This window comes from Eucyclogobius newberryi, unplaced genomic scaffold, assembly GCF_026437365.1.
Source record: "Eucyclogobius newberryi isolate DKJ021-1_F unplaced genomic scaffold, fEucNew1.0.hap1 SCAF_6, whole genome shotgun sequence".
Classification (NCBI taxonomy): Eukaryota; Metazoa; Chordata; class Actinopteri; order Gobiiformes; family Gobiidae; genus Eucyclogobius; species Eucyclogobius newberryi.
This window is the reverse complement of record NW_027316278.1, coordinates 7255554-7272000: the sequence shown is the minus strand read 5'-3', so window position 1 is coordinate 7272000 and position 16447 is coordinate 7255554. Positions and strand designations below refer to the sequence as shown.

At 43.5% G+C, this 16447-nt stretch overlaps 1 protein-coding gene across 1 annotated transcript; it reads right to left on the bottom strand.

Annotated features, from left to right (window-relative positions):
- Positions 1–2358: 2358 nt before the first annotated feature.
- On the bottom strand, positions 2359–16420 carry ndc80 (NDC80 kinetochore complex component). The gene is made up of 17 exons (XM_072433845.1): positions 16333–16420; positions 15365–15436; positions 14552–14632; positions 12948–13059; positions 12677–12849; positions 12180–12282; positions 11980–12069; positions 10639–10732; positions 9453–9553; positions 8151–8295; positions 6913–7118; positions 5909–6049; positions 5577–5666; positions 5178–5270; positions 4411–4541; positions 3509–3611; positions 2359–2572 (listed from the first exon to the last, which is right to left on the bottom strand). The coding sequence occupies exons 1-17, from the start codon at positions 16338–16340 to the stop codon at positions 2444–2446; spliced, it is 1872 nt and encodes a 623-aa protein (XP_072289946.1). The 5' UTR covers positions 16341–16420; the 3' UTR covers positions 2359–2443.
- Between the last annotated feature and the right edge of the window lie 27 nt (positions 16421–16447).

The window sequence follows — 16447 nt, the reverse complement described above, 5'->3', positions numbered from 1 at the left end:
TTGAGGCGGGATGACGTCACTCTTCCAGCGTGTTCCGCGTTGCGTCACCGCGCGGCATTGTGGGTATTGTAGTTCACGTGCTCGGGCATAAGCGTGTTAGCGATAAAAACCGAGCCAACGTGTAATTTTAAAGGTTTTACAGCCTCTTTTTGTGTATTACACGTAAAGAACTTTTCATCTTTCAAATTTACATCTATTTATAGTGTTTTGTTTTGAATTGTTAAGTGTTAAAGAAGTGCCAGCTTTGGTCCGACTCTACTTTACTCTGCTCTGGGCTGAGTAGTACTTAAAAAAGTACCTCGTCCCGGGTCCGAGTAGAGTTAAGCAGGACGTAGGGATATCGTGATATAACATTTTAGGCTTATGATTATTGTGAGAAAAAACATCACGATTTAACGCTTCTTATCGTGGTCACTGTTTCTCAAGTTTGTGACCAGATTTATGTGACAAAAACATTCAGATAAAATAAAATTATTTACATTTAAGTCATTTTTTGAGCTGTATAATCATAAAATATACTTAATTTTGCTTCAGAAATGTATTATTACTTGGCTCTTACGATGATATTGTAACCTGAATAACTATGATTATCAATTAACCAAATCATCTTGACATCCTTATAAGTCCACGTAAGGCTGTTGGAAACTCCAGCCATAATAAGCAGACTGGTTATTTTTTATTATTTTAGATAAAGCCTGAATTTACAACAAGAAAAAAAAGAAATGTGTGTATGTAAATTATTATTCGTTGGGCATTTAGTCTATTTAATTCAGCACGTTATGTTATTTTGATGTAAAAAGGCTATGCAAGAACACAAAAAGTACTTCTGCGTTTTTACCCATTAGGCCCTGTATGCAATGTTGATTCTTTTGCTTTTTAGCCTCTATTTGGCACAGAGTAGCATCGACAGGGTGCATATGTTCCACATTCTATTGAGGGGGAACATATAGGCACCTCACATAAACAAAGGGCCCTGCTGTTCCCCAATCATGCTGCTCTCAATCTAGGAAATGGGGGACATAAGCACACTGCTCTTTGTAATAGTTTTACCCACTACAAAAAACACTTTTGAGTTTTCCCACTGTTCCAAAGCTTGAACCTGAATAAAGTCTTATTTCATGCTATCCTTTAAGTTACATAAAACACAACAACAACAACAACAATAATAATGCGCTTTAATATATATTGCACTCAAAATAATAAAAGGTCAAATGCACAAAGTCCCTTCAGTGTTGCAGGAACAGCCACACGTGGGGGTCGTCGGTGCACAGGGGCCCCAGCAGATTCAAACACACGTCGCGGTGCTCCAGCAACACGTCCATGCGGCTCAACAGGTCCAAGCGCAGGCACTCCAAGGCCTCCAGGCACAGCACGCACCCCGGAGGAGGAGCGCACCCTGGAGGAGAGCATCCCAGAGGAGCGCACCCTGGAGGAGAGCATCCCAGAGGAGGAGCGCACCCTGGAGGAGAGCATCCCAGAGGAGGAGCGCACCCTGGAGGAGAGCATCCCAGAGGAGGAGCGCACTCTGGAGGAGAGCATCCCAGAGGAGGAGCGCACCCTGGAGGAGAGCATCCCAGAGGAGGAGCGCACCCTGGAGGAGAGCATCCCAGAGGAGCGCACCCTGGAGGAGGAGCGCACCCTGGAGGAGGAGCGCACCCTGCAGAAGGAGCGCACCTGCCCGGAGAGGCGCCCAGGGACTCCAACCACACCGACCCGAAGAGCCCCAGCGCCTCCGGCCAGTCCTCCAGGAGACCGTCCATCGGCCCCGGCCCCGGCCCCTTGTCTCGTTGCTTTCCCGTCCAGAGCGTGTGCAGCGCGTGTATTTAAAGGCTCTTACAGGTGCTTGACCATCTGTCCGCTTGTTTCCTGACCTCTCCCTGGCTCGGATTAGTGTCAGGTGTAGAAACTCTGCAGCACGCACCCTTTGTAGGCCACTTAACTGCGTTTGTCCCGCTGTGTAACCAGGAGACTCAAAATATATACAACATAGAAATGCTCAAATGTTGAACCTGGTCATTAAAGCGCCCCCTACAGGTGCACGACGACTCTTTAAGATAAATGTATTTTGAATTTGGCTAAAAATGTTATCACAGAAAAAAAATGTTTAAGATTTATAATGTCACTTCCTGTTTGTAATTGATGACATCACACTAGGAAATTTACAATTAACTATTTATTTTATTTTTTCAAAAGTAAAACACAAACAGACATAAAGCAGTAGATATAAACAAATAAGAAGAGAGAAAATCATGGCACAAAAAACCCCAAAGAAATCATTCAAAAAAAGTCAGTCAAAAGTGTGTATTTTCAAATTAAGTCAGAATGTGATGTTTTCCATTTTATGAAAGTCCATTATATCAGTCCAGTCGTTGGTCGTCGGTGCATTTTGTGTCATACATTTGTTTGCAGCCTTTTTGCTGCTGCCAGGAGTTCAGTCTGCCCTCTACAGACGCTCGGCTTTGTCTTTAAACTCCTTAAACATCTGCTCGTGCTGCAGAACGACGGCCTCGTCCTCCTCCACGGCCTTGGAACAGATGCGCTCCACCCGAGCGTGCACGTCCTCCATTAATTCCTGAGCACAAACGCAAACGGACAAAGCGTCACAAAACGGCGTCGTCGAGCGTAACGATGCTCACAGGATACGCTTAAGTCATCGTGATTGTTCCAAGTCACATTTCTGAAACATTAAAACTAGTGAAGTTGTGTTGCCTGGTGTCTTCCTGTCCTCTTTGACCCTACACTGCCGCCATCTTGAGTGAGACACGTCTATTGTAGGCTGAAGGTTCCAATCGCCGCCTCAGACCAGGGTTCCCTCAGAGTGGTTCGCAATCAGGTCCATAATATCAGTATAGAAGGTGATGTCACGCCCACGCGGAGCACACACGTTCAGCAGAGTAAAAATCTTTCCATTTATAGTTCCTTTAATCAGTACATGTCTAATCTGTCTTTACATTCAAAACCTTTCTCAAAGGTCGTTTGAAATCAATATTGCAACTCCCCTTTTATGTTTGTATGATGAAAAGAATGATTTTTATACGAAAATGGGCTTAGTTTTTGATGTTCAATGTTGTTCAAATGTGTAAATTTACAATGTCTATTCTTTGCTAACATTTCTGATCGTTTGATTGGATTAAATATACCGTTTATTTTAAAGGGTGCTATTCGCAACACTTCTGATGCCTTTGGATTAGATTGATTTTGCCATTGATAATCTTCGTATAACTTCAAACATGAAACAGTTGAAAAGATGAAATGTGAAACAAAAGGGTTCATGCTGAAAACATGCACCGAACCTAAAACCTGATGGTAAAGTGGAGGGCAGTCTGTTCCTAATGAAGGGCCCTCGAAAGCTCCTGGCTCTAATGCAAAGAACTTGACACGCCTCCTCCCCGGTTCAACACTAAGTTATTAATGTGACATTAACTCCACAACTGGAACGAGAGTGTCGAGCAGCTGAACCTCCACTGAGACATTTACAGGTTTAAAAGAGAAAAGGTGAAGCACTTACCTCTGTGATTGACAGGTGGTTGGCTGCTGTGGCTAACACTGAGGCCAAGTTATTATTCACAGTTCTTCTCTCCTCGTTTGTTTCCTGCAGGACCAAGTGATACCTGAGGAAAAGGAACACGCGTCATCACAATTTCACTCAGCAAAGGCACAAAAACATGTTTGATCAAAGCCACATCATGTAACACGTGTGAGCATCAACTTCACCACGCATTAAAAAGCAGTGGAGCATTTTGAGTTTGCTATTGCGATGTCCACAGTGCAGTGATATAGAACTGTGATTTAACTATAGTCGACCCGTTTGTGTGTCATGTAAAATGAACGCTGCGTCGCTGTCGTTAGCTCCGTTGCCATTAGTTATAGAGTTGTAGACTAAGGAACTTTGCTGCCTGCACCGGGTCTTCCTATAGCTCCTGTACATTCAGTTCAGTGGGATGCTGGAGCAGTTCAAACGGTGCTGTGTTTGACATCCTTGATGCCGAGGGGGCCATGTAAATAATGAACAGGGCAGGGGAAAGTACGCCTCCTTGAGTGACTCCTGTTCAAACACGACGTGTATAAAAGACACTTGTTGCTCGTCTTACTTGTAGACAGCTCCCTTGATACTTGCTGTTGTTGTTATTGTGAAGAATTTGCACCAATGCATCCTGGTCCTTTTTACAGGATGGCAGGTGAAGCGTGGCCTCTGATTGGCTGCTTTGCTGTTGGCCTGGTTATGGTCGGGCATTGGTTAGAACTGGTTCAAGTTACGGTAGGTAAAAGCTTTGGATTAGCCAATCAGCAAAGATGATGTGGACAGTCACAAGCCAGCCAATCAGAGGAGGGCTTCCACCACCAGCTTGTGCGCTGAACGGCGCGCGTGCTGAACGGCGCCTGTGCTCGTGTGTTACGCCGGCGTCTTACTGTTGCTGCGCGGCCTTCAGCTGCTGCACGGCGTCGTCGTAGCCGTGGTTCACCTTCTTCTCCAGCAGAGAGCGGTGTTGCTCCATGGACTCCACCTCCTCGGCCCACTCCTGCTCCTCGCGCTCCAGCTCCTGCACATCACCAGCTTGTATTAACATTCAACCCACCTTTAGTCTCAGTCTTGATGAATCGTTACGCTCATTTAGACAGATTTTTTTTGTAGTTTATGAACATTTGAGCCGTTAGAGGATCAAATAATCAACATCTACAACTCGATTATAAAAACTGCTATGGTGTTTCATTCTGACATTTTTGTATTGCAGCACATTTCTCTTTAATCATACTGTTGAAAGGTTTTGTATGCTTTTGGGTTGTTGTGTCAGTTTTATTTATATACGTTATGGTTTATTGATCTCCATTTTACAACAAAAAGAGTATCGAATTGAATTGTTCTTCGCCGTCAGGTTAATATCTAGTCTCAATTGTACTTGCAAAGTGCCAACAGCCCACGAGCCAATTGAGACAGAGGCACTTGTGTTTGGTTTCCATGGTTTTGGGGCCGTCGTCCTTTAGTCGTCACAGTTCATACTGCATTAGTCGACCACATTATTTAGTATTATTAGCATTTATACAGTATTTATAGGGACAACAACATAAGAGAAAAAAATGGAGTGATTTGGCTGCAGTTTTGGACTGGGCAGTTTAATTTGCCTTTAGACAGCCAAGAACTAGATTAGATGAACCCACATGTTTAAACACACACTCGCCTGTTTGTTTGAGTCCAGGCGCTCGTCCAGTTTTCGGATCTGCTCCCGCAGCTGCTTCAGGTCGTTGGCTTTGTCAAAGATGTTGGAGTTCACCTGAAGAAGTGACAAACATCATTGATTACATTGTATTGATGGCCACACAGGAGCTTCAGGAAGTTCTCCGCGATTACACTACAACAAACAAAACATGAGAAATTAAAGATGCCAGTTCAGACCCGACACCAATATGCGTCATCTGCACTAGAACCTCAAATTGTTCTCCATCGTGTTTTTGATCATATTTATAGTCTATGAAAGGGCCGATTCTCAAAGTGATCCATCAGACACGATCGATCCAATTCAAGATCACTTTATTTCTATATCAGTTTGAAGAGCTGCTCTGAGCCGGCCTTAACCCACCTGCTCCAAGGACTCTTCCAGGCTGAGCTTGACGTTGGCCAGGCGGCTTTTCTCCTCCTCCACGTCGCTGATCAGCTTCCTCAGGGGCATCTGCACCACACGAGACCATTACACACCCTGGAATCACCAACCGTGACAAACTAAAAGCACCAACAGCCCTAAAATACAGCCTTTTCCACAGGCAATGCATTTAGACTATTTTACTTGTTTGAAATTCACCCGAGTTGTGCTTTTATTTAAAAACTTGGCTAAGACTCAAAGCGCTTCTGCGACTCGGCTACGACGCCAAGCGCTTCTGCCACCAGAGAACGCGCTCTTGAGGCCCTGGGCACCTGTATCTGGGTCTTGTGCTGGGCCGTGTTGGAGTCTCCAGGCCGGATCTCAAAGTCGTGTCCACAGGCGTTCTCCGCCGTCGCAGGGATCAGCTTCAGTTTACGAGCCAGCTTATGGTACTCGGCCAGCCTCAGCTCCATCTAAGACAAAAACACACACATTTGAGGGGGATCATAAAATATGGAAACATATTCTGACAAAAATATGACATTAATACAACTAAAACAAGGACAAAGAAAGACCATTAAGAGACTTGAAGTGCATAATGGCAGGTTGAACTTCACATGCCACTAAAACGTAAACATGATTTTTAATACTTTTTTACAAATAATTGTGTTTATATTGTACCCAGTTTGATCATTTACGTCACTTTTACTGTAAAATTGTACTTCCTCGCTACCGTGTCTTTCAGTGTCCTCTACAGGCCGCCGAGCAGTACTGCAGGAAGCTTGGTTCTTCTCTTGCAGCTGCTCAGTCTGTGGGCGTGTTCAGAGGCCCGTTCATGCTCCGCCCTCTAACATGAGCTTTCAGAATCAGAGCGGACAGCAGGTTCTTTTAAAGCTCTGCACATTTGCTCTGAGGACCACACAGCCTCAAACCCATGGATCTGAGCTCAAACCACGCTGAAGAAACCGTTGTGGGAATCTTTGCATTCAGCAGTTATTAAAAAAGGTATGGGATTTTAGCTCAAAGGGATGAGCATTCCCCCTTCACAGGGTTTGAAACTCAGCCTTGAACACCCCAAGTCTGCTCGCCTAGTCATAAAAGTCCCCTGACGCTACTGCATAATAGATATGATTTAACAGATAATAACATCTAACAGCTTTTTCAGTTAAATGATTGTTTAAAATGTTTTCAGCTCCACTTCCTGTCATTCAACAGTTGTTTTCTATCCCACCAAACAAAATATCAGTTACAAAACCATGAAAAACTGCCATATGCACTTAAATGTTGCACTATCAAACGTGACACAAATACTGTAGCTCTGATGGCGCTCCCGTACCTTCTCCTTGACTTTGGCCAGAGCCATCTCCTCGTTCCACTTGTGCTGCTCGGCCTGCTCCAGGGAGCGGCTGAGGCTGGTGATGGTCTGCTGCAGCTCGCTCTTCTCGCGGTTGATCCTCTCCACGTCGGCCGGCGTGAACTTCTGATTCTGCAGACGCACCTGGAGCTGGTGGCGCTCGTGTTTCAGGGAGTCCAGGTGACCGACTGCGAAGCACAAGGCGAACCGTCCGTGAGCAGAGGCGGAACGAGCGGCCAAACCGATCGCTCGGGTACAAGGGGATCGCTCGGGGTACAAGGGGATCGCTCGGGGTACAAGGGGATCGCTCGGGGTACAAGGGGATCGCTCGGGGTACAAGGGGATCGCTCGGGGTACAAGGGGATCGCTCGGGTACAAGGGGATCGCTCGGGGTACAAGGGGATCGCTCGGGTACAAGGGGATCGCTCGGGGTACAAGGGGATCGCTCGGGGTACAAGGGGATCGCTCGGGGTACAAGGGGATCGCTCGGGGTACAAGGGGATCGCTCGGGGTACAAGGGGATCGCTCGGGTACAAGGGGATCGCTCGGGGTACAAGGGGATCGCTCGGGTACAAGGGGATCGCTCGGGTACAAGGGGATCGCTCGGGTACAAGGGGATCGCTCGGGGTACAAGAGGATCGCTCGGGTACAAGAGGATCGCTCGGGTACAAGGGGATCGCTCGGGGTACAAGGGGATCGCTCGGGGTACAAGGGGATCGCTCGGGGTACAAGGGGATCGCTCGGGGTACAAGGGGATCGCTCGGGTACAAGGGGATCGCTCGGGTACAAGAGGATCGCTCGGGTACAAGAGGATCGCTCGGGTACAAGGATATCGCTTTATTTTTACTCCAATTCACAGTCTAATTTACTCAAATACTAAATGAGAAATCAAAAAATCCCTTTGTCATTTCTTTTGTATCTGATTTGTCAAATGCTGCAAGTAATTCAAACCTGGCTCCATCTATTTTTCACATTTATAAACCTCAGATAAGGGCAATATTTACGCACAAAACGCCTCATTTACATATGGAAGCCTTACATGCTCATTGATATAAATAAATGTAAGCAGCTTAAGTCACTTGTAGATTTACTCACAGTGGGAAGAGGAACCAACACATTTACAAAGAACCCTCGTGGGGGTAAAAGTACGGGGGTTTGTAAACGTAACCGAGCGTCGCCCACCTCTGAATGCCCCACATGAACTTAAAGCCGCCTCGTACCCGTGTTGTCCAGCTCCTCGGACAGCTCCGCCCCTTTGCCCTCCAGGTTGGCCCTGAACGTGTCCAGTTCGCTCCTGTAGCTCTGGAGCTTCTTCAGGTCCGTCTGCAGCTTCACCTTCTCCAGCCGCTTGGGCATGAGACGATCCTGTGCACCCAAACGTCAGAGAGCCACAAACACGAGAGCCGTGAAACGTGAGCGATGCTGCACTGCAGGATCTGACCATCGCTTTGTTTACGTCACAAACAGCGCCGACTTTTGATGTGGACGATTTAGAAATGCATGAAATTTAGATCATCTCAATGTTGTTTTGAAGATGGAATTAGCCCTTTATTTAATTTTTTACTATAAATGATGATTAAAAAGAAAATTGTTCTGTTCTAAACGTTCGATCGTCGCACCTTTTTTCATAGTTTGGCCGGGTGCAAATTATACTCCAGAGCAGGGGTGGGCAATTATTTTCAAATCCAGGTAAGTAGCGGAGGGCCGGCCCACGATCATTGTGTGAAAGAAATACATTTTTAAAAATTAAATGTCAAATATAGGCTATTGAATCCATTATTTAATTAATTTCATGTCTTTATTAAGGATACAAGTGCAGACAGATGCAAACTAAAATCTTTCTAGGGTCCAGATTAAAACATGCAGAGGCCACATCTTGCCCCTGGGGCAACAAATGCCCAGGTCTGGCCTTTTTTAAAATATTACTTGCCATAATTGGTCGGGCCGGATTAAAGACAACAGGCCGTAGTTTGCCCACCCCTGGTCCAGAGCGACGTATATGTAATATCATTCCCTCAAGAGGGCGCTCAAGGCTCTACGCGTCCTGTAGCTGAAAGTGTTAGCGTTAGTGTTAGCATACGTACACCTGTTCACCATGTTTTTTAATCTATTATTTTAAACTGCATTTCAAGATGAAATGTCTGTTCTTTGTCTTGGATTTTATCAAATACATTTCCCTCCCAAAATGCGACTTATACTCCAGAGAGACTTATGTTTTTTTTCTTCTCTATTATGCAGTTTTTTGCCGGTGCGACTTATACTCGGGTGTGATTTATAGTCCGGATAATACGGTAATCTCTTTATAGACACATTTTATCATACTATCATCCATTGCTTGCTATCACCAATGTTCTTTCATAACTCCGACAATTTGGAGACTAGTTTTCTAAAAATCAGATACCGGAAAGCTTCCTTTTCCTACTTTTACACTTTTGTCATTCTGATCTTTGTTTTACGCTTTATCGTTTCGTTTGAAGTCTTAAAACGGACGGAAAACCCGCCCGGACGTTGTGCCTCCTGACCTTGTGGCTCTCCTTCTCCAGTCGATTCACTTCTTCGCTCAGAAATCGGTGCTTCTCCTCCATCGAGGCCAGGTACGCTTCATCCACGTTGTACAGTTTTTCTGCACAAACACAAACACACACACACACGTCAGCCACTGAACAGCAGAGCACTCTCACGATACGCCAGGGCTGTAGTCGTTTAGTTGCTGAATCGGTCAATGGCGTCCTCGTTTATCGGTATTACGAGTGAGCTGGAGTTTTGGGAATGAACATTGAGTTTAATCCACCTTTTTACATCTAAAGACACCGTTTACTCACACTTTCACGGCAAGTTTGACCAGATGCTTTGTCAGATTGTGAGAGTTTCGTGCGTTTGTGACTAATAATCGCCGCGAGGATGTGTTTATTAGTCGATGGAGAATGACTTTAGTCCATTGTAGCCGTAGGTGTCGCTCAGAAGGACAAAAAAAACGTGAATAATATGTAATCCGCAAAGAAACTATCACAGGAATCAAATGTATTGCACTGAAGCTTTACTTGTTCATTTAAAGGTGGTATGGACGATTTTCAGAAAATTTTTTGTCATATTTCCTCGTGGCGTGGATAAATCATTTGTCCTGCCACGTATCAATCATAAAACGCACCTATTGCTCACCTGCAGCAGCGTCAGGCTCGTCCCCACGTTTCCGCGTGCCTAAGCGCATGGATCTATCATAATATAGTTCCCTCAGTGTACGGGGCAAAATGAAGACGGAGAAAGACAGTTTGAGCTGACGCAGACGTGGACAGAAATGTACAGGAGACGAGCAATGCGATGCGCTCCGTTGCGCTAATAAACAAACGCACGTGTGTTGTATCAGTCCGCACGGGGGAGTGGCATGTGCACGGGGGAGTGGCATGTGCACGGGGGAGTGGCATGTGCACGGGGGAGTGGCATGTGCACTTCCACCTGAGTTCTCAAATCGCTGAAAAATCGTCCATACCGCCTTTAACTTCAGTATTCTTCATTTTAACGAGCTCAAGTTGGTTTTGCTGCACTTCTTAACATATAAAAACTACAACAAATCATTTAGGTCAGGTTTAAAATGTGCACTCAATGTTGACTTTCTAAAGAAACGGTGAAGTTAAACGAAAGGATGAAGCTTTACTGAAGTAGTACTTTACTGAATGACTTTCATGTACATTCTGACGAGGCAAAACTTACGTAGTTTATTAATGAAGGCCTCGTCCTCCTCCTCGAACGTGTCCTGGCCCTGGATGAACTTGGCGTAGGTCTCTGCCGTGTAGTTGAAGAACATCTGAGAATAACAGAGGAACACGTTTAAAAGTACACGGGGCAAAAGTATTCCACGTGTCAAGTGCGTACGACAGGTTAGACTACACTTTTCACACATCTTGCCCCTGGGGCCACAAATGCCCAGGTCTGGCCTTTTAAAAAAATATTACTTTTTTAAATAGGCCAGACCAAACGGGGGCGTATGTGGCCCGCGCTCCAGAGCCACGTATATGTGATATCATTCGTTATTTTCACACCAACGACCGCAAGAGGGCGCTCTAGGCCCTAAGCGTCATGTAGCAGAAGGTGTTAGCGTTAGCATACATACACCTATTCATCATGTTCTCTAATCTCTTATTTTAAACTGCAGTTCAAGATGAAATGTCTGTTCGTGGACTTGGATTTTATCAATAAATTTCCCCAAAAATTTTGACTTCTGTATCATTCATTTTTCAGCTGGTGCGACTTATCGTCCGGAAAAAACTGTATTTTAATTGTGCCCCTTGGTAGATGAATGGATCGCACAAACGTTATGAGTTTGAATCCAGTTTGAATGTCTTTCCCTGGTCTCATTCCCATTTCCCACAGCACTGTCCTGACATTTTGCTTTAAATCTTATATAGATTTCCTTCCTGTAAACAAGAGCCAAAGCTCGTATCATTTACACAATCGTTTTTTAAAGGAAAAACATGATAAAAACATGAACAAATTGTTCCTGCATTTTGGATTTACAGTAATTACTTTGTGTATTAACGTCGAGAATTCAGCATCAAATCCTGTCATTTTCACCTTTTTCCTTCACCTTTTCCTCACAATGATGTAGAACTATAATACATAGTAATTAATCATGACGAGTCAATCTGGTCCAGTTCTCTGGACTAAACACCCTAAAACAAAGCCAGTGTCACAATAATACACGTTACAGGTAAATGTAACTGTAGGCCTTCAGTCACATTATTCATGACATAAAAACTCTCAATAAAAGAGAAATTATAGTTTGAATAGTTGACTAAAATAATCGTTAGTTGCAGCCCAAGTATCATTTTTCCCGTTAGACTTTCAATTAGTCAAACTATTTCTATTGTACATCGAGACATAATCAAAGCTGGAAATGTGGCGCCTTAAGGATTCTAGAGAATATTTACAACATTAAGTGTATTATTTATGAATCTTTCGTCATAAAAGGACTTTATATTTCACATAACAAATAGGACTGTGATTCTTGTTGATAGTACTGCATATATTACTGCATATACAGCCTGTGTGTACCCTGTTGTACTCCACTCCATCCTCCAGGTTCCCGTCGTCCTCACAGAAGTCACTGAAGAGCAGATCCTGTTTGCTGAGGCCCTGTGCGATCTGAAAACCACCACAACATTTATGGAATATAAAGTTTGATCAGCCGATACCGATCACATAAATGTTTATATTATATTAGTCTAATTGAAGAATAATAAAGCGTTTCTCACCTTGACGTTATCGATGAGCCACATTAAGGCCCCGAGCACCTGGGGCCACGTGTGAGGGGCCCCCACAGAGAACATGGAGCTCTTGGACAGCACAAACGGATACCTTCAACCACAAGAGCCATTTCAATACACGTACAATACACACGTCTTTCATTTCAATATGAATTAATTGAAATATTCACAGATTTAACAAAGTTAAAAATGAAAGAGAAAACGCACCAAAAACAAGTGATTGTATTCTATTTTGTCTTCTTAAGACAACAGTTTGTACTTTAGTTTGTGCCATGTGAATGTGGCCAGTCAAAGTCAACATAAAGAGGAACATTAAACTTTCTGACAGACTGAACCTCTGAAGTGTCACATGAACATAAACACCATTACTACAGAAATACTGACAGCACGCATTAGGTCAAGCACTGGTAATGCAGCACTCGTATGGGTGCATCCCTTTAAATGCACTTCAAACACCCGCGTGAAGGCGTGGCCCGGCTCCTTACCGCAGGGCTTTGAAGAGCGCCGGGATCTCCTCCTCCACCTTCTGGCTGGGCATCTCGAAGGTGGGGTCGATCTGGCGGTAGATGAACTCGAACATCTTCACAAACTCCTTGGTTGAAGGCGACTGCAGCATCTTGGGCGAGAGCGGCCCCGGGAAGCCATGGTCAGTCAGGAACTAGAGGGACAAAAAGAGCCAGCGTTAATGCCATTTCACACAAATATCAGGACTGCAACTAACAATTATTAGAGCGGTCGACTAATCATTGCGCTGACCTCGTGTAACTGCTTGATGCACTGCTGGACGTAGGACTTGTCGTGCAGCGGACGGACGTCTTTGATCTTTTCCGTTCCCCCGAAGACGGACGAGACGCCGACTCCGCTCGTCCTGAGCAAAGACGACGACGAGAAGACACTTTACACAATGACACTGATGTGGACGGAAACGATTGACATCACAAAAGTCTCTCATTTAATCCGAACAAGCGAGGCATTTCAAAATAAAATGTATACAATGTGATGCCTTTGACAGGTCAGAAACAACTCGTTTTACTGCAACATATTTCAAACTTTACTTGGTTATGAAGTACTAGACGGATACATGACGCTAAATAATAGTTCAAATGTGACTTTACACCAGATCTGCCAATTCTAAAACTATTCAGGAAAGATCACACTTTGCCCGTTACCCTGACAACGCTGCAGGATTCAAGAGCAGTCATCAGGACACAGTTATCGCAGGGTAACAAAGAAGATTGACCGGCGACTATGCTTGAATCCTTTTCTACAATCCTTGAACAAATTCAAATGCGTCCGCTGCACATGTCCAACCAGGAAAAACAACTAGAAACGTCACCAAAATGGTCAAACGGAGGGATAATGGGCACATTTTTAAGTAAAATCCTAAATATTTTTTTGATGAAATGTGCACAGTCCCACCAGGCGTGCGCGTTTAAACCAGGGGGTGCCCAATACGTCGATCGTGATCAACCGGTCGATCTCAGAGGCAGTGGGGTCGATTGCGCCGGAAAGATCCGGAAACGCCACACAGAGGTCAGTCAGCGGGAGAGCAAAGCAGTCGCTCAGTGCGGCTCGCTAAGTGGAGCCACGGAACGCAGAAGCTCAACGAAGGAGACGGAGGGAAAGAGAAGAAGCGGAGACGGGTAAATCCAGAGCGTAATCTTACCTGTAAATGCTCTTTTATTCTTCACAAATCTGTTTGTTGTTGGCGTGAGGAGTGTAACTTTCTCAAAGTTGCAAGCCCCTCCCCCGAGCGTTAGCATGGAGATAATCTCACGAATAAATGATATAATGCTTAAAAGAGCTACAATGAGGGGCCAATAAGCATACTTTTATATTATTTAATCCATTTGTGGCCATTTTATTTTTAAATTAATATGCTGTATTAAAGAGTGGGGACGTTGATTGTTTTTGAAAAATTAATGCTGGCACCGACAGCATGAAGCCAAATAAATTACACATCAATAAAACACACATAACATATCGGGGGTGCGGGGTTTATACGCTCCGTATTTATAGTGGCGGCGGAGAGTCGGGGGGCGTGAAGTGTTTTCTTCTTAGGGGAGGGGCTTATCAGAAAATAATTGAGAACACTGCTATAGCCTAATTATGGATAAACAAAAACCTGTTTGATACCGACTATAAAAACAATACTAAATTATACAATAATTAAGATCTATCGTAGATCTTTGGGCTTTGTTGAATATAAAAGTAGCTCGTGAGCCAAAAACGCGTTCCACAAACACCATCTCGCAAAACGAAACAGACGTGAGCATAATTCGCATGAGGCTGGTGAAAGACATCGGGATAGACACTTTGAAGCTTAATTAGAAGTGATAAAAGGTGCAGAGGCGTCGTACCTGGCTCCGAAGAAGCTCGTCCTCTTCTCCGACGTCACAGACTGAGGCCTCGACATACTGAGCTTCCCAAATGAAGGTTTTCTGCTGAGAAATGCACCACTTTTACAGTCACGTTTCACCATCAGTACAGCAACTTAATGCGTACTACTGTAGGTTGTTATTTGCGTCGTACAAATTATGATTGACTGCAGTGAGTAATCTGAATAATATAGAGACTAGTACACTTTAAAAAACAATTATAATCATGTTAGAATCATTGTAATCGTTAGCTGGACAATACAAACTAAAGCAAATGTGGAAAAAACCCTTTGATAACAAATACAGCAGCTTTTTAAAATCGCCTCATGTAAATAAATAATGTCAGTAATGTACTTTTTGTAAAAATTCCATCTAAAAGCGTATTACATTTCAACGTGTATTATTATGTTCAAAAAGTGTACAATTGAAATAATCATTTGGCTAAAAAGAAAGATTACTGTGGACTAGTTTGCTACTAAAATAATAATTGTTAGTTTCAGCTCTGGTAGTAATAGTTCTACTTGATTCAATATTTGTATTTCTTACGTTTTACCTTCAGAAACTATTGTATTTTTCTCATTCTTTGAAAATACCGTATATTCCGGACTATAAGTCGCACCTTTTTTCATAGTTTTGGCCGGGGTGCGACTTATACTCCAGAGCGACTTATGTGATATTATTTGTTATTTTCACACTTGCAACCGCAGTTCATTCTCCAGTGCAACTTATAGGTCTTTTTTTCGGGCCGGTGCGACTTATAGTCCGGAAAATACGGTACCAGAGTGCGTGTCTCACCTCTGGGGCGTGGTGTCCTGGACCCTCATGGCCAGCTCTGAATGCCGGCCCCCTGCTCGGCTCACTCTTCGACTGAAAAGAGGACAAAAGAATACAATTAAGACGAGTCAAGCAAGTCAAACTCTGTCCAAATAAAGAGAGAAGAAAAGAGACCACATCAAGGCTAATTTTAGGATTTTTGGCCCATTCAACTTCCATTTTCATTGTTTTCATTTCAAAGTAAAAGTACGCAGGGTCAAAATCACACTTCACAACATTCTCCAGGCAAGTACAAGTCAGGTTTGTGGAGAGGCAAGCCCCCTCACTGTAAGGACACAAGTTTTTCACTGCAATAAAACGATCTAAAATGAGGGGAAATGTTTGAAACAACTTTAAATTAAGTTTTCAGAGTTTTTTTTTGCTGAAAGGTGACGTATTAGGACTTTAAAAACGGTACATCTCTGTTCAGCTTTGTTTTTTACTGTGATATTGATTATTGTCTGTGCCACGTTTTATTTGTATGTTTAATACATATTTTCTTGTTTTGTGAAGGACTTTGAATTGTCCTCCACAAATAAACGTGCCGATTAAAGCTTGTTAAATACATAATATTCTAGTTACAAAGTCTGTTATTTTCTAGTAACAATCTGTCATTACTTTTTTGTATCCAACAAGTCGTAACACAGACAATTTGGAGCTTTTCACTTTGTAATTAGTATAAAATGAAAGCGCATTACTTAAATTCATTGCAGATTATTATTGTTGTTGTTTTATGTTTTACCTGGAACTGGCTTTAGCTAACGACTTTTAATTGAATCCACAGCATTAACTGTTAGCTTAAACTAATCAAGCTAAGATTGATTTTACAGCTTTTCTCATTTCAAACAAGACAAACTACAAACCACATCATCATGAATAAGTGTTATAAGTGTTATAAGTGTTATAAGTGTTATAAGTGTTATAAGTGTTATAAGTGTTGGCTCACGTACCGCTCCATGGTTTAATCTGGAAAAACTGCAGGAGAAAAATAAACTAACGTGAAATTCAAACGCGAAGAAGAAACGAACCTCCCGCTCACAACAACAGGAAGTGACGGAACTGCGA

Coding starts and splice junctions, on each gene's coding strand:
- ndc80 (XM_072433845.1), bottom strand. Junction 13,060..14,551: donor ACGAGCTTCTTCGGAGCCAG/GTACGACGCCTC, acceptor GTCTTTGCTCAG/GACGAGCGGAGTCGGCGTCT. Junction 8,296..9,452: donor TGGAGAAGGAGAGCCACAAG/GTCAGGAGGCAC, acceptor TTGGGTGCACAG/GATCGTCTCATGCCCAAGCG.